The sequence below is a fragment of the Sinocyclocheilus grahami genome, unplaced genomic scaffold (assembly GCF_001515645.1).
Source record: "Sinocyclocheilus grahami isolate Dianchi unplaced genomic scaffold, SAMN03320097.WGS_v1.1 scaffold563.1, whole genome shotgun sequence".
NCBI lineage: Eukaryota > Metazoa > Chordata > Actinopteri > Cypriniformes > Cyprinidae > Sinocyclocheilus > Sinocyclocheilus grahami.
The window spans coordinates 473,423-497,959 of record NW_015505742.1 but is presented as its reverse complement, the minus strand read 5'-3'; the positions used below and the strand labels follow the sequence as shown (position 1 = coordinate 497,959).

Sequence of the window (24,537 nt, the reverse complement as noted above, 5' to 3'; positions counted from 1 at the left end):
AATACCAAATTCCCACATAAAACAGATCTGTGTTTGGGGGCGTGTTTTACCTTTATTAAGTCACTCTTCTATCCAATCAGTGTTTAGATGGGCGGTGTTCAAGCGCTCAAGGCGCGCGCCCGGGCGCGGAGACCGTAACTCGGTCCGGAATTCAGCGCAGAGTGATGACAGTGCCAACGCAGTCACATTTAGACAAGGACTAACTCACTTTCAGCTCTGTCATTTAATCAACTGATCCAGTTTTACTTGCATACATAAACCCAGGCGCAAGTTCAGACCATGCGCTCTATGTGAACAGCTGCGCAAAGACGCACAGGCTGAAAGACATTTGACAGCTCGCCAACGGGACACTGGAGTGGACATGTGAAGAAATGGATATGCAGCCTCTTCATATGATCAAAATGCGATCTGACATCATCATCGTCCTCATCCTCACTGCTGTGATTGTTCCCCTGTGCACCTCGCAGTCAGGTGAGCGTCCAACTCGCGTGCGTAAAAGTGCTTATCCGTCCTTCAGTCTTGTTGGATAGTTTTGTGTTCTGGTATAGCATTTAATTTAATGTATGAAAACATGTCATGCATTCAACACTTTCTAACCCGTGAAGTCGCAGTGATCGTGTATTCTCACTCAGGCAGCGCAAATACTTCTGTGCCAAACTCCAAGTGGCCAAATTACATCCGTGCGCAATTCATGATGTAATTCAGTTTTATATGCGTGTTTAATGATATTTAGATGTCAAGATAATGTCAAAACATTCGTCAGAGATCTATTATTAGGGGAAACTGACATCAGGATTCCACTATTAATGATAAATCACTGTTTGCACCGCCATTGCGCGTTTGCGCACGCTATTGCGTGCGGATATGTCTCAGTCCGTCTCTTTTGAAACGATCTTGTTTCTTGACTGATTCTTGTTTTTTTGAAGTGTGAATGAGCAAGTTATTTCGTTTCTTCTCCACACGATGGTGGCAGTCAACCGAGAAACATCAGGGCAGCTGAAGCGCGGAGCCGTGCGTTTTTACGCATCTTTCTTCATGATGTGTAATGACTGCGGAAGCGCTCTGAACCTTTAAGAATTAACTCATTATGTATTCAAAGAAAATTTCACGCTGTTTTTTAAAGAACACCCCACATTATTATTATTATTATTGTTGTTGTTGTTGATACTACAGCAGTATAATTATTTTCTTGCTATTCTGGCTATTTAATAAGTTTATTACATGTTTTAAAACAATTTTATTTATTTTGATAGTTTATATATTTCCATAAGTCAATTCTAGTTATCTAATTATGTATTATAAAATCTAATTTTTTTTATGCAAGCTGGAGGTGATTTGTCTGATTTGTTATTCAGACATGTTGCTTTTTTTGCATAGAGAATACATTTAATTTAAGCTCTTTTGAAGTAAATCTACTTTAATGCTAGATTAATAATGGGATAATGAACTAATAAAAAATGATGTTAGACGGTCTATGGCTGCCTCTGCTCAAGGTTACTGCACCTGCAAAATATCAGGACATTGAATATTTATAAGCTAATTTAAATGTTGTTCTACACAATTTTAGCTATGCTTTTTATTAACACAAAGCTGTGGTTTGAGCTCATTTCCAAAAGTTGTGCATGTAAATTTGTTCTACATTAATTTTTCATTGTTTCATAGGTCTGGTTTTGTGGAAAATCATATTTTAAAGTGTGTCCTTTAAATACTTCTCATTTATGCATCAGCTCACACCTCTGTCGAGAACCATATGGCACCGCATTTGACCCAGGCTTCCATCTGACATTTAAGTTTGATAGAAAATTACTGCTGGTCGACCTGAGAATATGATCAAATTATTAATCATCTTCAACCCAAATTAAGTTTGGTTGGAGAGTTCATGCGAGCTGAGGGAGTGAGAATATTTCCTGTTAATTAATGTAGTCATTGCTCTGATGTCTAGACGTGAACTTTATGTAGAACAGAAGAAGTTTCTTTCTTAGTAGAATATCCCAATATTAAGACAATTATTATTTATAACAGCCCATAATATGGATCACATTCTTTGACCTAATCATTATCTTTACTAATACAGAATATATTCACACATCTGGTCTTTTGATCACAGGTATCAATATGTTTATACACTGCTACTCCTAATGTATGATCATCTGTATTGAAAGACACAGTTTACTCACCCTTACATTGTTCAAAACCTGTGTGGCTTTGTTTCTTTCTTTGGTGGATCACTAAAGAAGATGTTTTGGACTGACGGCCTCAGTCACTTTTGCATCTATAAACTTTATCGAATGGACAGAATGCAGCATTCAACACAAGCTAAGCGCTGTTACCACAGCCATATATTCAACATGTTACTCAGTTTGTTAAACCAAGCAAAACCTGCTTGCGCATTAATGCACTTACAATGAAAGTATGTGTGGCAAGATGTTCTGGAGAGTTTAAAGGCAAAAATGTGAAGCTCATATTTTTGTTCATACGTGTTTTTATGATTGTTTTAATGTATTTGTGTAGTATTGGAGTTGTAAATCATCCTTTTAGCAGTTAGATTTACTCTTCTAGGTGGATGAACAATTTGTGATGTAAGAAGTCACATTCTGTTGGGTTAGTAGTGATTTTATCAGAGTAGTTCTGTTACTTACTGTACACTGCCATTCAAAAGGTTGTGGTCGGAAAGATTTAAAAAAAAAAAAATAATGTTTTATGCTTAATGTTTGGGGCCTGTTTTTGTGACGTCACACAGACAGACATCTGAGATCGGCACGATTTGAGAAAGGGGTAAAGATTTGAGTAGATTAGATTTTTTTTAAATCATTTTAGGGTGGTTGTGTACACACACTGCCAACACACATTTCAGTTCAAACAACTTGTAAAAGTGCATGTAGCATCCTATGACCCCTTTAATAGAAAATTCAAAAGTACAGCATTTATTTGAAATGGTAATCTTTTGAAACATCGTTAATGTCTTTACTGTCATTTTTGTTCAGTTTAATGCATCCTGGATGAATGAGACAGAACTTTTGGCCAGTAGTGTATAATGTCAAAGTCTTGTGGCTATTCCTTCAAAATTAATTTTTTTTAATGTTTCTCTGTGCACTGCATTGACATTTAAAGTGCATTACTGAAGATGTGACTTTATTTCTTTACTTATTTTTTTTTGCATGAAAATCATGATGATTCACTGTTGTCTGTATCTGCTGTTAGAGTATTTGTTTCTTTTTTCATCAGTATTTGATTGTGCTGCCGTTTTGGCCCTTGACCTATGTGTGCAATACAGTGAAAAAATCTTCTTTCTCTATTCAATTGAGCTCATGCTGAACTCAGACTCTCCGCCAAAGCAATCGGTTGACTTCTTTTTTTCAGCATCCTCTTATTGTCCCTGGCGCTTAAGAGGGAATGACATCTTCAATTTCCCGATTCTCAGTACGAAGTAAACCAATAAAGCCTGTTGTAATCCACAGACTCCCGTTCTCTAAGAATGGCAGAAAGGCAAAAAAGCAGAGAGGATTTTCTTTTCAGTGGCTGTAGGGTTTGTTTCTCTTCCACTTGTAATTCCTCTCAGAAAACAAATGCCTGCGGGTCTCTTTCTGTAGGACAGAGCTGCCAATACCCCCCTCCTCACTCTACGAGTCTTTCAGACTCGCTTTCACCCTCCCTATCCGTTTCTCTTTCAGCATCTTCTCCGCGCCGCCTGGCTCTGTGCCCTCACAGTCAGCTGTAATGCTAGTCTTCTCCTCATCCTGTGTGTGATGCAGACCTGCATTTCTTATTGAGCTTTCGCTGCGAGCACGCGATTGTTGGTTTATACAGGTGTTTAAGCCCAATAAGTGGGATCATCATGGTCTTTCCGAGCATCAGGCATTAGAAAGACCTTTGGGAATTTTTAAACGGAGATAAAGTGTCCCGTAATGCCTCTGCAATAACTGACGGTTTTTTACTGTAGTTATACTGTAGTTTGCTTTTACAGTGTTAATGTGCAACTGTGATGTGTGATGAAACTTTGCTTCTTTTTGTGACAGTAAAACTGTAACTTTTATGTTTTCAGAGGAAAATGTGAGCTGCTGTCGCCGTTTTGGTTTGGGGGTGGTTGCCAAATCATTGCTATGAGGTTGCTAGGGTGCTGTAATTGGTTGTAAGCATATTGTAGATGGTTGCTAAGGTGTTGTCAGAGGTGTTTCCTCTCCTTTTTCTTTTGCCTACAGTTAAAATAGATTCTGCAAATTTTAGGGTTGGTACAGTTTTTTTTTTTTTTGAAAGAAGTCTCCTATGCTCACCAAGGCTGCATTTATTTAACCAAAAACGCAATAAAAATAGCAATATTCAGAAATATTATTTGGTCATGAGACATTACGTCTGGGCTTTATGTTCTCAGCGGAGGGCTGGCGTACATCTCCACTGATCCATCACTCGTTCCAGCAGTAAAAATCTTTTTGAAAGAAGTCTCCTATGCTCACCAAGGCTGCATTTATTTAACCAAAAACGCAATAAAAATAGCAATATTCAGAAATATTATTTGGTCTCTGTTTGGTCTGTCCTGTAGGTAAGGTTGCTGTTACCCAGACCTTGGCTCTGTGTTTCTTCAAAACCATGAGACATTACGTCTGGGCTTTATGTTCTCAGCGGAGGGCTGGCGTACATCTCCACTGATCCATCACTCGTTCCAGCAGTAAAAATAACACTCTAATTCGAGATGAGCGTGACTGTAATTTAAAGCGACAGCGTCTTAGCAGAGAACAATAAAGCAAGACAAAAGCAGACGTCGGTAATTTTAATTTGATAAGCAGGCGATCACGGTGAGAGGTCATCTGTTCTGGTTGTGTTCCACAGATAATTATTAGGCTCAAGTCATCACTTAAACGTTTTCTAAGAGCCTGTCATGCTATGTCTGACTTTATGTGGATTTATTTTAAAATGACTAAGAATGATAATCCATTCAGAAGTTTGGGTTGGTAAGATATTTTAAAATGTTCTTAAAAGTCTCTTAAGCTCACCAAGGCTGCATTTATTTGATTACAAATACAGTTAGAAACAGTAATATTGTTAAATATTATCACAATTTAAAATAAATGATTTCTATTTTAATATATTTTAAAATGTAATTTATTTCTGTGATGAAAAGCTGAATTTTCAGCATCATTACTCCAGTCTTTAGTGTCACACGATCCTTTAGAAATCTTTCTAATATACTGATTTGCTGCTTAAGAAACATTTCTTATTGTTATCAGTGTTGAAAACAGTTGTGCTGCTTAATAGTTTTTGTTTTTTGAAACTGTGATACTCTTTTTCAGGTTTTTGTAAATGGAAAGTTCAAAAGAACAGCATTTTACTTAAATCACTATTTTTTTTGAAACATTACACATATCTTTGTCACTTCTGATTAATTTAATTCATCCTTGTCGAATAAAAGTTCCAGTTTAATTCCAAAAAAACTCTGCTATTTTCAGTCAGCCATAGCAGCCCTCATGGTTTTAAACATACTGTATTTTTCAAAAATAAAGTAATTTTTTCTGTCTAAAACTAAAGGAAAATTTGGAGTGCAGTATAAAACTTTCATTGTGTTGTATCGCATATGTTAGCATGCTTGCAAATGACGTGCTACATATGAGCAGACAGTATGTTAAACTCATGTTTGAAAGTCATTGTAATGTTTGACTACATATGCTGTTCTAGCTTCTGCGTCCACCAAATATGTGATAGAATCTAACAATAACTGTGGCTCCTGGAATCCTTCGAAATGATGTTAAAAATTACCGCCGTGAGATGTTTTAGTCATGCAGAAAGCAGCGTTAGAGCGACATTTCCATTGTGAGAATGGCTGGGTAATGCATATTCTCACACACACAGCTGAAGGAATCAAAGGTTTGTCGCAGCTGTGTTGTTGCTTTGCAGGTTGTCTGAGCTCATGGATTCCCCAGGCAAAGATCCTAAATAAAGACATCCTGCTCGCTGACTCAAACTTTTGGCATAGTCACAATAGAAAGCCTTTATTATAGCATCTGCCCATAGGTGCATTCAGTGTGTTGGCTGAAACCCATCATCAAGTCTCAGCCGGGTGACAGTGCTCTCTGCATCTCACTCAGAGACACTGAGAATTGGTCCTCTTCTTCTGTTCACTGTCAGTCTCAACCTATTTTCAGGGCTGGAAACACGTTACAATCTTTTTCTTCTGCTGGAAATGACTAAATCAGACAGAAAAGACATTCGCTACAGTAGGTTATTGCTGAAATCTTGCATACTAGAGTATAGTGCACCAGTGACCACCCACATCTGCCTTGTTTCAGCTAGGAAGTATTTTTCTCCATAAGGATTTAAAACAATACTTTTGTAAAGATTTCTAAGTCTTTAACTTAAAATAACCAGGTAGGAACAAGCTATTTATTCTATAAAGCATTGCAATTGACATAATTCACTGAAAAATGTTGGTACAATATAAAACAACTGACTGGGATTTATCATTCATTTACACGTGAGCAGCTCATGATCCAGGGTTTTCAGCACCTCGCTGCTCAACACAAATTGCATCTCTGCAAGTCCTGTAACTTTCAGTCATTTCAAATGTGCATTTGAAAACGCACACATTTGTAATGAGAATTGTTCATTATATCTGCTGTCAACAAAATAAATGCTTTAAGGTCTCCCAGTGTTTTTCTGCCAATATAAAGTTCTACAGTTAAAGCAGAGAAATTTAGACCGCTATAAATATATTTGAATTTTGTTGTTCTGCAAATTGTTTATTGTTATTATTATTATTATTATTATTATTATTTTAATTAATTGTTTTTTTTCTTTACAGCAAAGTAATAGTATTGCAATAGTAATATGTCTTCATGGTTTAATAATAATAATAGTAATATTATTATTATTATTTAGTCATATTGAACAGGGAACAGGGGGTTCCCTCTCAGTCGGTCACTCTCGACGTCACGTCGGAGGACCGACGAACTGAACTCGTTCAGTCTTCTCTCCGTAGAGTAGTCAGGAGCGGAACGATGTGATCGCTCGGCTCCGAAGCGAAAAGCTGAATATGCGCTGCACCTGCTGCCTACTTATACTCACGCTGTGATCAGCAGCAGCTGGATGCAATAATCGCATGCCAATGTGCATTGGCTCGTTTAGTTTACACTCGAAGTAGATTGGTCCCTCTAAGCGAGATCCCAATTCGTCGGTCCTCCGACGTGACGTCTCCGTTCCCTCCTTCAGGGAACGAGGGTTACATACGTAACCGAGACGTTTCTGAGTTATTGATTACAATATAAAATATATATTTAAATTAATTACAAAATTACAAAAACATATATATGTAGCTTAAGCAGAAAATACAGGGAATTTGATATACCAAGAGATTTTTCATTACGTCATTTGCAATTTTTCATGGGTTTGAGAAGTCACTTATGAACACTTTTGCAACATTTTCCTTTTCCGTGATAGTGACTTCACTGATTGGTGGATTTGTGGTTCTAGTGGATCTATCAGCATCATTGAATCACTATTTTCTTGTCTATAAATGTAAAGGTGATTTGAAACCATTGCATAAAGTATTGTTTAAAGCACTATAGAAATAAAGTTGAACAGTGTAGATGGGAAATTTGATTAAGCAAAAGTGAAAACCACACTACAGAAGTATATTTCATTGCTTAATTCTGGAGTTCATGTCAGGTCTGCATTGACAGGTTTATACTTCATTGCTAAAAAGCTATTACCCTGTGAAGAAAATAAACAGGATTTTCACTTACTAAAATGTAGTGCGGTTGCAGCTCTGCTTGTATTATTTTTAACATCCGATCAGTTGCTTATGCTTGTATTCTTAATTTAAGCCAGCTACATATGCTAAATGGTTACATTTAAATGTCAAATCTGCTATGTTGTGTCCAGTTAGCTACAGTAAAGTTCTCTGCATTGCATTTGTATTTGATGATTTCCAAATTCTGAAGAAATTCAGACAGTAATCCCGCACTATAGACTCTATATAAGCTCCCTATGCTCGGGTCAGGTGTGTGGAAGCATAATACTAATATTATATCTAATGGAGTATTCCTGCAGTCCAGATGCCAGATCATCTGATTCTGAATCAGATGAATCATGCCACATATAATTCCTGTCGTTCCTCTTCTGAGAAATTGCATGGATAAAAACAGCCGTGCTGTTGCATGTCATATTAATAGGCTGCAGAATGGTTTACTCTTACGTCTCCGTGACTTCCCACCAGTCCAAGATAAAACTGAAATAAACCACTAAGGTTAAAATGAAGTCAAAGTTTAATAAGAGGACATAGAATCGGATTTGTCTAAAAACTTCATGTGAATATCTTAATGATTCAGTGACTGGCTCATCATTGATCGAATCATTTATTTTCACAATCATGCAAGCAATATTGATGTGCAGCCCTTTTCTTCAAAGGTGAATCCTACGCACAGGAAAGTCACTTGCCCTCCAGCTGCACGAGTGTCAAGTTGAAAGGAAGTCAAATAAGGCTGGACTTTTTAGTTGTAAGACCTGATCAAAATCCAGCTTCTATTTGAAGTCCAGATCGCAGAATAAAATGGCCTTGGTTTTTGCATATATGTCCACCTCTTAGAAATTAGGCTGTTCATACTGCTCACACTTTAGGGTTTCTTCAAATCTGGCACTGTTTTTTCTACCGTTTAAAAGTTTGGGGTCAGAAAGTTTAACTTTTTTTTTTCAAAGTCTCCTATGCATGCCAAGGCTGCATTTGTTTGGTTAAAAATACAGTAAAAATAGAAAAATTGTGAAATAATATTACAATTTAAAATAACTGTTTTCTATTTGAATATATTTAAAAATGTAATTTATTCCTGTGATGCAAAACTGATTTTTCAGCATCATTACTCCAGTCTTGATGTGTTCCTTCAGAAATCATTCTAATATGCTGATTTGCTGCTCAAGAAACATTATCATCAGTGTTGGAAATGAATGATTTTGTAGAACCCATATGTTTTTCAGAATTATTGAATGAATGTAAAGTTCAAAAGAACATCCTTTATTTGAACTAGAACTCTTTTGTAATGATGTAAAAGTCTTTACTCTCACTTTAGATCAATGAAGCAACCAGTCCAACCACCTAGTGCACTCTACCAGAACTTTTTTGCTCAGAGAAATATCACTTTTCATCAGAAAAATGCAAAAATCTAGTTATGAGTCATTCAAAAATAGGGTTTCTAATCTATTCTCGCTCTCTTTCTTTTTTTAGCACTTATTCACTGATGTACACACACACACACACACGTGTTTCCATGTTTTATGGGGACATTCCATAGGCGTAATGGTTTTTATACTGTACAAACTGTATGTGCTATTGCCCTACACCAACCCTACCCCTAAACCTACCCCTTATAGGAAACTTTGTGCATTTTTACTTTCTCAAAAAAACTCATTCTGTATGATTTATAAGCTTGTTTCCTCATGGTCAAAATTGACTAGTGTTACTATCCTTGTAGGTACATTTGGTCCCCATAATGTGATAAATACCAGGTACACACACACACACACACACAAACACACGCACACAGCATGTCCTCAGAGACAAGGTGATTAATTGGCCTGACTAGGGCTTGTGAAATTTGCGATGGTGGCGCTGTACTCGAGGGGAACCAACCATTGCCCTGTCAGCTCAAGCACTCAGACACCATATTCCTCGTCTCCTGAACCTGACAGCTAAAATTAGTCTTTGAGCTCTCTCTGCCTCCGTTTCTCCTTTGTAACTGATCCGCCATTGTTTCATCTCGCCCCGAGGGATAGTTTTTCATCCCTGCATGAGTTATTAAAGTAAGAAGAGAGGGATTTGATTTAATGTGCGTGATTATGAGAGCAGTTTGACTGTTTGTTTCCTCTTGAAAAGCTTGTGATTTTTCATTAAAATGCAGCTAAATGTAGTGCCTGAAGATCTAAAGATAAGCAATGAATCCTCCAAAACGGCCATGTTTTTAAGATAAAATGTTGCTAGAGTTACTTTTGATGCTGTTTGGGATGCTTATCTTACAAAATAGGGCCTTAAACGCTTTTGTGTTTAACAAAGGGTCAGCGAAAGAAGGCGCATAACCTCCTAACGAACCATAATGTGAGATTTCTATGAATTTTCAAATTCATATTTATTTATATTTTCTACTTGTTTTTGATTTATGAAGTTTTCAAGCACTAAACCTGTAATATTTCTTTTGATCAGATTTGATTTGATTTTGTTTTGTTATTTTCATAAACAGAGAATTCACTCAGAAAAAAGGTACAAAGGCTGTCACTGGGGTGGTATACCTTTGAAAAATTTACAACTTTGACCTTGTTTACCCATAAAGAGTGCATATTAGTACTTAAATGGTACATTTTAGTACCTCTTGAAAGTGTAACTGTCCCAGTGACATTTATATCTTTTTTTTTTTTTCTGAGAGTGATGAATGGTGTGCAAGTAGCATTTGTCCAGCACTCAAATTTAGCGTTTTTTTGGACTTAAAAAAAAAAAAATCAAGTTAGTTAGAAACTGAAAATATAATTGCATTACATTTACATTTAAAATTGCATTACAATTACATTTTAACCACTCTGCAAGAATGTAAGTGCAAATGGGAACTCTAGGTGGCGATAGATGGTTTAAGAGGTTGAACCCAAATTTGGTCAGGTGATTTTTCAGAACCTGTCATGTAACTCTGCCAAATTTCTTAACTTTTCATGTAAATGATCCTTCAGAAATCATTCTAATATCATAGTTCTAATCATTCTTTTATTCTAATATCACTTGTTCATCATAGTTTTTTGGGCTGCACAGATACAGTACAATGGGTGTCAGTGTACTTTTTTGCTTCTTGGCCCATGCATAAATGTATTCCATTGCCCTTTCTTAATTGGTGTGATGTATTTTCGTACATTCAAGCTTTTCTTCTTTAGTTCATGCACAGTACTTAGCCTGCTTAGCTTCATTTAAAGAGGCCTAAGATTTAAACACTTAACTGGGGATGCTGGGATATTCACAGTAATGGTTCAGCTCAAGAGCTTCTCCAGGTCATTTATCAGGTCTAGCTGGGCAGGATCAAATGAATCACAAGCACTCCCGACACTTTCATGGAGGTGGTCTTCTGCAAGACACTAGAATGAATGGAGCAGCTGAGCTTGACGTAGGAAGGTCGTGAAATAGTTTAATGCCCCATCACACCAGACAACCTCTAATGCTTAAGGTCATTAATCACATTAATATTAATTGTTTAATTAGACTGTAATTACACAAGCCGTTCTCATTGCACTTGAGCCTAAATCTCATGAAAAATTTACCCAGGTCACAGAAGTGAAACAAATCAACCCCTTTTTCGTGTCCAGTTATTGTTTTTGCACTGTGACATAATTTTTTTTTATGATATTTAAGCACATTTGATTCTTAAATTCACAATCAGTTATGTGTCTGGACATTTATTTAAAAAAAAGGAAGAAACAATATTCTCATTAGTTTATCTTATTAGTTTAATACTGTTGAATACAATACATTATGGCAATGATAATCTATGTTTTAAATTGTTATAAAAGTAATGTCACAATCCTTTTTTAAAGCAAAATATAATTTCTGACATTTTCAAAAAGGAGAATGGCTGATATAATTGACAGCTAAAACTAGATAGATAAAAAAAAATTAAATAAATAATTAAATTAATTAATTACCTTTGCTCAAGAAGGTTTACAGCATTTATTTATTTATTTATTTATTTTCCCCTCCAACCCTTGGTATAAATCTGTGTTTGTGTGCAGGTTTACTATATTTTGGGAACAACTGAACTAAATCTGACAGAAACTTCCTGAATGTCCTCTCTTTTGGTGACATAATTTTTTTTTATGATATTTAAGCACATTTGATTCTTAAATTCACAATCAGTTATGTGTCTGGACATTTATTTAAAAAAAAGGAAGAAACAATATTCTCATTAGTTTATCTTATTAGTTTAATACTGTTGAATACAATACATTATGGCAATGATAATCTATGTTTTAAATTGTTATAAAAGTAATGTCACAATCCTTTTTTAAAGCAAAATATAATTTCTGACATTTTCAAAAAGGAGAATGGCTGATATAATTGACAGCTAAAACTAGATAGATAAAAAATAAATAAATAAATAATTAAATTAATTAATTACCTTTGCTCAAGAAGGTTTACAGCATTTATTTATTTATTTATTTATTTATGTTCCCCTCCAATCCTTGGTATAAATCTGTGTTTGTGTGCAGGTTTACTATATTTTGGGAACAACTGAACTAAATCTGACAGAAACTTCCTGAATGTCCTCTCTTTTGGCTTTAATTCTTTTAATGTGCATTTAATATTGTAGCATTGGGGTTCGTCTAATTGCAGTTAACTTTACATAAAAACAATAGAAGTCAATATTATGTCCCTATTTAGCTAAGTATACATGTATGTGTTTGCGAGTGTGTGTGTTTGGAGAATTGAAAGAAACTGGGCAAATCAAGTCTGACACAGCAGCAACTACAATCCAACAGAGAATTTAATTACATTCTTAATTAAGCTGTAATTCAAAGGCATCCTGTGTGTGTTTGTGTAAGAAACACAACGCAGGTTTGATGTGCCTGCAAACTATGTGTGCCTCCTTATCAGTGCAGGTTTCATATGCACGGCCTGAACCGCCAGCGATAGAGACGCGGGGTACAGCGGGGTGAACGCAGCTGGGCTTTGCAGCTTTCATAAGGCAGCATAAAACAGGCCAGTCAACATGAGCAATCTGTCAGATAAGCCCTCATATTGTTAATACTACCTATAATGAATCAGCGCGCTGCCACCGGCGAGAACCGTCATGCCACATAAGGCCATCTAGTTATTGTTCTGTGCTGTTCTCGGGTAACTAATTAGCGACATTCTTTCAGAACCACTTTTTCCCCCTTCGTTTTTGTATTTCCCCTTAAGAAATCCACATTCAGTTATGCACTACACACACAAATAGTGCACATTAAGAACACAAATTATTTGTACGTTAGAGGAAAGACAAATACCTTGAAGAATATTTCTCTAAATGATATTAGCACAGTCTCATGGGGAAACACTGCTGTAGTGACGTTTATCATTGCAACAGCAATATATTGTTTATTTATTTATTGTATCTGAAAGAAATGGATGGACTAAATTGATCAAAAGTGAGAAAAAAAAATATTTAGCAAAGAATCCTGAAAAAATTAAAGGTATCACAGTTTCAACAAAACAAAATATTAACCATGAACAGCATATCAGCACATTAGACTGAGATCTAAAGGATAATTTTACACTGAATACTGGAGTAATAGCTGCTGAAAATTCAGCATTTCCATGACAGAAATAAATTACATTTTAACAAGTATTAATATAGAAAACAGTTATTTTAAATTGTAATAATATTGTACAATATTACTGTATTAGTGTATTTTGGTGAGTGTAAGAGACTAAAAAAAAAAAAAAAAAGTAAATGTAGCAGGTTACTTCATGGTTGCCAAACCTCCTAAACACCACTCACTTTATTTAAATTAGTAATTATTTTCTTAGAATAAATTGCTCATGGTTAAACGTGAATGGTGCATTTTTACAATGATATCAATATGAAAAAAACAACATCTCAAATCGTTTTAATTCAACTGAAGTTTGTCGTTATTCGTTAAAATTCTTTCTCTCTGCCACAATTATAAAATTACAATGCACAAATTGTATTTTAAATATTCACTTTATACAGTTTTACAGTTTTTCTAATTTAAGAAAACATGTTTTAAAAGGATGTGTTTAAATAAATACATGTTTAGAACTACAAACATGTCAAAAATACTAATTAAATGCTCATTAATAAAAAGTACCTGCTATAGATACACGTCACTCCAGGTTTGACATCAGTGATTCTAAAGCCTTTGGTTTTTACAGTCACTTTGCAGAAAGTTTGCCTGTGTGGAAGTGCAAATGAGATTTGAGAGCTTAATTGAACAGAATATAAGGGTGAGTAAATGCGTCCACAGCTGTTGTTGAACTGTTATCCAGACTTCCAACGACTCTTCTCCGATCACTGACCATGAGGAAAGTAGAAAGAGTGGAGCTTGAGTGAATTATGCAGAGTTTTCTCAGCTAATCAGCTCTCTTAGGGAGCCATGAAAGTCTCTTACTTCCTTCAGAATGATGCCAAATTCAATATTGTCAAGAGAAAGAGCTGTGACTGACAGTATGGATGTTTTTGTCTGCTGTAGTTAAACAACAGGCTAATGTCTCACACATTGCGTTTCCTCCAATGTTTTCATTTGTGTTTTAGGACGTTTTGCCATCTTTGAAAATTGTGTTTGCTTATTCAGCTCAGACTAATTTATGTAACACAATACACTGCCTAGTATGGCAAATCAACCTGCAATAATCCAAGCACTTGTTTTCATTCTCCTTTATCACTTCATCCATCCATCAATATAACATTCTCTCAGTTTGTGTTTTGCTTCTGCCACGCCACGGTTAATGCTGCTTTCACATTGTCACAACATTTGAGACACTTGTGAGTAACATCAAACCACCATGAGGCTCTGGTCAAACAGAGCTGATGTTTTTGTTCTGCTTGCCTTATTTGTGCTTTTAATATCTTATTCTTTGTGAGTCTCTTGAAGTCTTGAACTTCTCTTGTATATTTTCAAGTCATTGTAATTTTAAGTCATGAAAGGCTGTAGAGACACTACCATTCAAAAGTTTGGGGTCAGTAAGAATTGTTTGAAAGAAATTAATGCTTTTATTCAGCAAGGACACATTAAAGCTTTTCTTTTCTAGTAATCAAAGAATCCTGAAAAAACAATGTAGCACAGTTTCCACAAAAGTATTAAATAGTTCAACTGTTTTCTACATTGATAATATTAAGAAATGTTTATTGAACAGCATATCAGCACATTAGACTGAGATCTAAAGGATAATTTTACACTGAATACTGGAGTAATAGCTGCTGAAAATTCAGCATTTCCATGACAGAAATAAATTACATTTTAACAAGTATTAATATAGAAAACAGTTATTTTAAATTGTAATAATATTGTACAATATTACTGTTTTAGTGTATTTTGGTGAGTGTAAGAGACTTAAAAAAATAAATAAAATAAAAGTAAATGTAGCAGGTTACTTCATGGTTGCCAAACCTCCTAAACACCACTCACTTTATTTAAATTAGTAATTATTTTCTTAGAATAAATTGCTCATGGTTAAACGTGAATGGTGCATTTTTACAATGATATCAATATGAAAAAAACAACATCTCAAATCGTTTTAATTCAACTGAAGTTTGTCGTTATTCGTTAAAATTCTTTCTCTCTGCCACAATTATAAAATTACAATGCACAAATTGTATTTTAAATATTCCCTTTATACAGTTTTACAGTTTTTCTAATTTAAGAAAACATGTTTTAAAAGGATGTGTGTTTAAATAAATACATGTTTAGAACTACAAACATGTCAAAAATACTAATTAAATGCTCATTAATAAAAAGTACCTGCTATAGATACACGTCACTCCAGGTTTGACATCAGTGATTCTAAAGCCTTTGGTTTTTACAGTCACTTTGCAGAAAGTTTGCCTGTGTGGAAGTGCAAATGAGATTTGAGAGCTTAATTGAACAGAATATAAGGGTGAGTAAATGCGTCCACAGCTGTTGTTGAACTGTTATCCAGACTTCCAACGACTCTTCTCCGATCCCTGACCATGAGGAAAGTAGAAAGAGTGGAGCTTGAGTGAATTATGCAGAGTTTTCTCAGCTAATCAGCTCTCTTAGGGAGCCATGAAAGTCTCTTACTTCCTTCAGAATGATGCCAAATTCAATATTGTCAAGAGAAAGAGCTGTGACTGACAGTATGGATGTTTTTGTCTGCTGTAGTTAAACAACAGGCTAATGTCTCACACATTGCGTTTCCTCCAATGTTTTCATTTGTGTTTTAGGACATTTTGCCATCTTTGAAAATTGTGTTTGCTTATTCAGCTCAGACTAACACCCCATGCTCTCTGTAGTGCGTTCCAGGAATGGTTTCATGAAAGCAATTTTAGAATTTGGCCAAAAGAAGGCTTATGCATAATTTAGCTGTCTAGCTTTTGGTACAGCCCTCATGTCAGAAGGGTAAAAAGCATGGTAACACTGTGGTATTTTGTTATAAGAGGTGATTTATGCACAGTTTATTGTGGTCAGCACATCAGTGTGAACTAACATTATCCACACGGGTGCATTAAAATTTATCTTCACTCTCTTAAGCCTGTTCATATAGAAAAATGGTACAAAACAAACTGCAGTAGCTGTGTTTTCTCATAGGTGCTTAAGTGTAAGATGTTAGCAAGTAGTATTGATCGGTCAGTGACCTTTGAGTCTTTCTTCTGAGTAACAGAATTACCTCCCATGTGCTGTTGGGTCAGGACTCTGGAAATGTCCACCACATGCCCTGTATCACCTTAGAATCGATCCCCAGATCCCCCTCGCCTTACCTACAGAGGTAGAAAAGAGTCTAAAAGCTTTAAAATATTACACAGCTTTGAAAATGCTGCACAAAGTTGAGCAGATGTGGGTGGATAAAATAATTTTATTTTCCAAAAGGAGTGTTATTAAAATAGATTAGTGTTGATCTTTCTTTTGGTTCAGAAAAGCAGTATACAGAGACACCAGCCCATTTCCACCTCAGAGTAAAAAGATAAGTTAAACATGAATAAGTAATCATTAGATATAAACTGACAAATGTAAGAACTGATTATTATTTTTTTTTAACTTTGAAGTGGAAAAAGGCTTTCGGCTGACAAAAGAGGTGAGGGAAAATGATATGTTTCTAAGTGCTGTAATATATATTTTTTCTCCTCACAATACAGTACTGTCAAGACGATAGTCAATATTATATTTATTTATTTATTCTAATTTGAATTTTATTATTATTATTTTCATTTTCTGTGCATCTATGATGGCATTTTTGTTTAATCTGGTAAGTACTTTCAATCCTCACTATGGAAAATAAATGTTTAAATTGCATAAAGTACATACAAAAATATTTGTTCAAAACTATGTTCTTGACGATATGGTAAGCCTACAATGATGATTTATATTCAAGGTGCTGGGTTCAATTTGGCAAGAAATTTCAGACTTGTGTTATTTATCGTTCATTCACATGAATGATATTTAACATGTAGATGTGTCTCTTTGGCCAATGCATTACATCTTGCTGTTTTGTGTATATATGTATGTATGTACGTATGTATTAGTTTGTGCTTTTATTTATTCATTTTATTTTTTTATTTTTTTTCTAAGTGTAGTAAATGCCTTTATTAAAAAATATGTGTATGGATCAGATACATACATTTTAATAGCGATACTTTTTGCATGTATTTTATGTTATTAGGCTATTTATTTATTTAATAATATTAATAATAGATTTTATTTGATGGCGCCTTTCAAAACACCCAAGGACACCTTACAAAACAGATTAAAACAAGCCCAAACAAATTATCAATAATACAATCAACTAATAACAAGGTGTTAAACTAATAGAAAAAAAATATACAGATATGCAAATCTGAACAGGTATGTTTTTAATTGTGAATTGAATTGACACAAAGAGTCCAATTGACGAATGTGTGGAGGAAGAGAGTTCCAAAGACGCGGGGCAGACAAGCTGAAGGTTTTAGCCCCCATAGTACTAAGTCTAAATGTAGGTACAGTTAACATTGCAGTCTTTGAGGAACGAAGTATTCGGTGAGGAGTATAGAGCAGAAGTAGATCAGAGAGATACTGCATGTGGGGGCTAGGTTATGAAGCACTTTAAAAGTTAACAAAATAAATTTATAACTGATCCGGTGGGAAACATGAAGCCAGTGCAGCTGGATGAGGAGAGGTGTAATGTGGTCCGTTGATCTGGTGCGGGTAATGATCCTAGCTGCAGAATTCTGGATTGATTGGAGACGATGCAGAAATATCTTTGAGGTGCCAATGAGGAGGGCATTGCAATAATCTATACGTGAAGTGACCAGAGCATGGACAAGAACATTTTAATTGTGCTGGGAGAGGAATGGATGTAGTCTGGAGATGTTGCGAAGGTGGAAATATGCAATACGAATGATATTATTAATGTGAGGTCCAAAGGAAAGTGCATTATCCAAAATGACACCGAGACTTTTAACTTGAGAGGAGACAGGTATCGGAGAACCATCAACTGATATGGTGACAGGATGAGCTTTGGAGAGTGTGGCCCTAGAGCCAATGAGAAGAACCTCACTTTTAGTTCTATTGAGTTTGAGAGGGTTGAATGACATCCAGTTGCTGATAGCTTAGAAAAGCTGTTAGCTTTTGCTGATAGACAGGAAGTGAGAGCGAGGGAGGAAGAAAAGTATTTGGTTTTGTAGAAAGATAGAGTTGTGTATCATCGGTGTAGCAGTGAAAATTAATTCCAAAATGATGGCGAATATTGCCCAGAGGTAAAATGTAGATGATAAAAACCAATGGTCCCAGCACTGAACACTGAGGAACACCATGAGTAAATGTGGCAATTTCTGATGCAACATTTTTTCCGTGAATGAAATATTTTCTATCACGTAGATACGACCTGAACCAGGATAGAGCATTATTAATGATCCCAATGGCAGCCAAACGTTCCAACAAGATTGAATGGGAGATAGTGTCAAAAGCTGCGGTAAGGTCAAGAAGGATCAGAATGGATAAAAGGCCATTGTCAACTGCAAGTAAAAGATCATTTGTAATTTTTACCAGAGCGGTTTCATATAAAATTGTGCTACATTAATACATTATATTCCCCAAAGTTAAACCATTTTGAAAAAATTCTGTGCTGATAGCACTAACTAACATCACGATATCTCATTTTAATCTGTCTGCAGCAATTTTGGCTCAATTCTCCAAGTGACAGTACGTTTTATTTAAGGTTTTTGTGCATACTCTATGAATATTTCCTAGTGAGGTCTGAATGAGATATTCCCCCATTGTCACAATAACTGTGACTAATACCTGTGTCCTTTCTCAAAATGTATCTGATAATTTGATGCGGCTGTTACATATTCAGTGTGCCTTTTGTAGCCGTTCCCATTTCCCCAGAGTGAATCATATTCATAATCTGATATTAGTCATGCAGCACGCTAAGATAGGTTACCCCTGAATAAACAGATGTGCTCCATCATTGAGTAAATACCTTATAGGATAAATAATAAACCTTGAATAAGTTGATAAAGAAATGTTTCAAAGTAAGATTGGCCTGCCTTTGTGTTTTGTATGCATTTATGCAGTAGGTGCTTTTTACACACACACACACACACACACACACACACACACACACACACACACACACACACACACACACACAATACAGCACTAAACTTTAATAAAGTGCTTTACAGTTGTATTTGTAAAGATTAGACTTTTACTATCTGAACATCCTCTTTAAATAGCACCAAGTCTCTTTTGACTTCTCTAGAGAGATCGAGTGAGTACTAACATTAGCAAAATCTATAATGAGTCATTGGAGATAGTTAGGACTAGGCGAACTTCCTGAAGTCTGACATTCCCTCTGGGCTTTGCCTTTCACCGTACAAAGCTTTGTAGAATCAAAAGAGTTTTGAGAAGCTTCAGATCAGGGCTATCAACTTACCAACACATACAATTAATTGTAACCACTCTTAACAATAAAAGTTCCAAAAGGTTTTTTTTTATGTCATAGAAGAACCATTTTTGCTTCCCCAAAGAACCATTCATTGAAGAGTTCTTAAAAAAAAGAAGGTTCCAAAGGGGGTTTTCACAGTAATGCCACAGACGAACCATTGTTCGTTTCTCAAAGAACCCTTCAGTCAACAGTTCTTAAAATAACCTTTTTTTTTCTTAATGTGAAAAGCATCTTAAAAATGTAAACCTTGTACAATGGAAAGGTTCTACGGATGTTGATGGTTCTTTGTAGAAACTATGGTTGCCAGTATAAGAATATTTCAGTAATCTGACAAACCTTTTTCCACCATAAAGAAACAATGTAAAAGGTCTCTTGGATGTTATGCCAATAAAGAACTTTTATTTTCAAGATTGCCAAACTAATACAGTTACTGATGCTTGGTTAGACCTTTTTGCACCTGTAGCAGAATTTGAAAATTGATTCGTGGGTGGAATAAACACTTTAGGGGCTGTTATGAATCTGTTCAGTAGTATGAGACCCATTGCTCTAGATCTTCAGCTCATCTGGACTCAAAAAAAGGAGAGATGCGAGGTGTGATATATGTGTTGATGTGTAGTAAGGGGGCTTTCACAGATTATTTTATTATTTTAGAAGGACAGGGACAATAAAGTGGCTGGAGTCACTATATAGTGCAGATAATGTTGTTGATCATAATACTGAAGCAATCTAGTTTTATCACTCAGAAAAGCTGAAATGTTGTTTTGAAATATTTACGTAGTGGAGATGTTATTCTGGACCTTATCCAGCCTTGAACCATGCTTTTCTTTAATGGATTTGTAACACGGACAAAAGAGAGAAAGAAGCACTTGAGTTGCCTGCATGTTTTTTTTGGAGAGTATAAACTTAGAGGTTCTTCAGATCAGAGATTTGTTTTAAAGCACTGGTACAAAGAATTAGATAATAAAAAAAAATCTTGATGACACTTCACATATTTGTTTCTCATTGGTAACTGGTGATTTATCTGTGCACATAATTTTTAAATGTACCCTCATAATATCTACCCTCAAAAACATCAACTTCTCTCCATTGCAATGACATCTACATTTTTTCTTGTTCAAGTAGCCGTTCAGTTGCATATACGTCACAATATTGAAGAAAAGACCATTGCAACTTCCATTTTATGTCAGGGTTACTTGAAATAAAATAAAAAAATAAAATTAACAAACTAAAGAAAAAAATCTATACTAACCTAAAAAAAAAAGTTAAATAAAAATGAATACAAACTATATAGACAAAAACAAATAAAAATGCCAAACAAAAACATGCATCAAAAATAGAAATATAAAAATGTAAATATTTAAAACTATTGATATAAAAACTCTAAAAGAATATCTTAGTGATACTAAACTAAAGCTGTTTCATGCCGACTTTCGTTTTGTGTTCATGATAGCAGACATCAGATAGTCTCTGTATACAACATCAGGAGGTTTATTCCAGGTTAGTCGGCTATAAAAAGAGGTCACAACAATTACCTGCCTACAAGATGTCCATAAAACACTTGTTATAATGTAGGTGATAGGAAATATTGTTCAGAGGGGGTGATGCATTTTGTCTGATATAATCAGTATAATCTTTAAAGTGTTTGAGATTTCGTATATATATATATATATATATATATATATAATTAATGAGGAAAAAAAATTAACTTAAATGATTTTAGCAAATGGCTGCAATATAACAAAGAGTGAAAAATTTAAGGGGGTCTGAATACTTTCCGTGCCCACTGTATATATATATATCTATATAACTCATGTTTTTTATTATGTTATCATGTTTTTATTGTTATATTGTGTTAATTAGCAGTATTTATTTTTTTATTTTTTACCTAATCAAAATAACCCAACTGCGGTTTGACTGAGATTAAATGCAATGCACAATGAAAAAACACGATTTTTGAAAATTGTTAAAAATGGAGTTATCTGTTCTATCATAGGTGTCTATCATCATATATTTATCATATACCCCCCCGACCCCACAATTCTGAGTTAACATCTTGAAAAATTGAATTGAGATGAGAAGTGAGATGAAAAGTTGCAATTACCTTTTTTATTTTATTCCATAGTGGAAATGGGCTTCCATAGTAATGAGCATAAAACAAAACATACACAGCAGAATAGTAATAAATATAGCATTTTTATTAATTTACGTAAATATACTTTTACTGTATGAATTATATTTTATACGTTTTTGCTTTGTTCACCATCTTGGATGTACTTTTATTTTTCATGGACCCTCATCAGAATACATTCTGGGACTATGCTGCCTACTGTTTGGAATGGCTTTATCTTTGGCTCACTATTAAAACAGAGTCTTTTATTACTTGCCCAGTAAATGATAGTTGATAAATGGAGTTTTAAAAGAAAATAGCAAGAAAAATCTTTTTATTATTATTTTTAATAGCTGTGGTTCAAAGCTTCTCCCATTATTCTTGGCTAATTAATGAACAAATATTCCTCCTTTTCATGCTTGAAGTTTCTAATTTGCCCCTAACTACTCAGCAGAGAGTGTTTGCTGAGGATATTGACTAACTTAACCTCCTGCTGCGTGCTAATGAACCACAAACCAGCACAATGGAAGTAAGTCGATACCGACAAGTATATGATTTTAAGAAACAAGGCTTTTTTCATGTTATTCATATTTGAGTAATGAAAGTAAATCCTACTGTACGTGCAACATGAGAGCAAGTCTCGTGATGTCTTAAGCGGTTTTGTATGCTTTTATCAAATGGTGTTGCTATGCGCTGGGGTTTTCATGGACGAAAACAGCATTCATTGCTAATGCAGCCCAGCTTTCCCATGTACCCCTAGTGCACAAGAGCAACTTATTGTTCCATGACAACCACAACAACACCGCAACACAAACAAGATATTTGATATGCCATTGAGAGAGGATATTTATATCTAGCACAATAGCGCTCAACAAATAGCCTGTCCTGAAGATGAGGTATGATTGTCAAAGCAATAACATGGAGAAGCCAGGAATGTTTGATGTGCTTCACAGTGGGCCATGAATATACATCATTCCCTGATAAATTATCCTCTAACATACCAGTAATACAAGCAGCAAATTGCTCTCAACATGATATTATAGCATGAAATGAGTAAATCACTAGGACTTCTCGTTGATGGAGAAAGTGTTTATGTGACTTTTTAGAGGAAGCAAAGACATTTGTTTTTCTAGTTTGTCTCGGTATGCGGCAGTTCAGTTACTTTGCTCATATTCAACCTCTTATTATGGACTTGGTTATAAATAGAAGCAAGTTAATTGAATATTGGGTAACACTTTATTTCGATAGTCCACTTTAGACATTCTATTAACAGTAAGTAACTTTGCAACTACATGTCAACTAGAAGTTAGTAGAGTATTAGTAGACTATCTGCTTAATATCTTCTAACAATTTCTTTGTCAACTTATTATACTAACCCTAAACCTACCCTAACAGTCTACTCTGAAAGTTAGTAGACATGTAGTTGCAAATTAATGAGAATTAGTTGACATGTAGTTGACCTGTAGTTACAAAGTTACTTATAGTTAATAGAATGTCTAAAGTGGACTATCAAAATAAAGTGTAACCGAATATTGTTTCAGATTGTCTGTAACTCAGCTAGTGTCTTTTTAAAGTATGAGAGAAGATGTTCTCTAATGCACCATTTTAGGATATGAAATTAGTAACAACATTTTGTCCCTGTTCTCCAAGTGTCAGCTGCCTTGTCAGGTGCTCTTTGGGATGAGGTAAATATATTAGGCTTGGTTAACTATAGTGCACTCACGATGACTTGCCATTTTCATCTCACTGTGATAATACCCTTGGCCAGCCATCATGTGACATGCTTACAACTCCTGGCAACCATGTTTGTGTTTATACCTAGCTCTACGCACCTTTAAAAAAAGGCCACATTAATCTCGCGAACCATCTTAGGTTACTTGTGAAATCTTAAACCTTAAGCTCAGAGATTTTTGTGGCCAAACCATTGGATTAGTTATGGAAATACTGAAACATCGAAAAAGCTTGGAATTTGGAGAGCTTGGATTTCATATTCAAAATACTGGGTTAAAACACTTAAAACATTTTATGAGCACCATGTGAACATAAAAAAAAAAAACGGTTTACATGTAATTTTATGCAGTTCAAATTGTATTGTGGAATTGCATTGCATCTGAAAAGTAATAACTTTTTTGTGATATATTTATATGCATTTTGTGTTTGCTTAGCAACATACTGATGATTTAATGTAGTCCAGAACTGAAAATATATTGTTTTTATGATGGTTCTTGGGGCCATGTCTGGACAAAAGTTGTAGACTAGTCACAACGAAGGCTAATGAAACCTTTAGTGTTAAGTGGGTAAAATGTAACTTAGGCTCATTGGAAAACGTGCCTACTAGCTACATTTTTGCAAAACTCCAAAGATATACCTGTACAAACAATTCATTGCGGTTTCCAGCAGAAATGAATTGTAGTTGCAATAAAACACCAACATCTTTTATTCATTTTTCACACAAATTATGATTACAGTTCAAATGATCAATTAATAAAGACACATTTACACCAAGTTCTTTGCACAATACAATGTTAAAGCCCGAGACACCCCTTCATGATTTTCGGCTGTCCCAGACAAAAGTTTGGCATTGTGTGAAACAATCATGGCGATTTCTGTGATTGTGGCTCCTAATCGGTGGTCCTATGTCGTACAGTGAGAGAGGTTTAAAGATGGCCGTTGTCACAGTCTTGTGACCAAAGATAGCCTACGATAATTTTCTGACAGTGTCAGAAATTCAGCATGATCATCGCACAGTGTGTTTGCTGCTACGATAGGGTGACCATATGTGCCATTTTTTCCAGACTGGCCAGGCCAGGATTTCTATATT

At 35.1% G+C, this 24,537-nt stretch overlaps 1 protein-coding gene across 1 annotated transcript in view; it reads left to right on the top strand.

Moving 5' to 3' along the window:
* The first annotated feature begins 152 nt into the window (after positions 1–152).
* The window catches only part of LOC107556266 (receptor tyrosine-protein kinase erbB-4-like), a 153,550-nt gene continuing 129,165 nt past the window's right edge, over positions 153–24,537 (top strand). Inside the window, exon 1 of the mRNA XM_016239335.1 lies at positions 153–471. Within this exon, the coding sequence (XP_016094821.1) occupies positions 372–471 (100 nt within the window). The 5' untranslated portion in view covers positions 153–371. The remainder of the gene's footprint in view (positions 472–24,537) is intronic.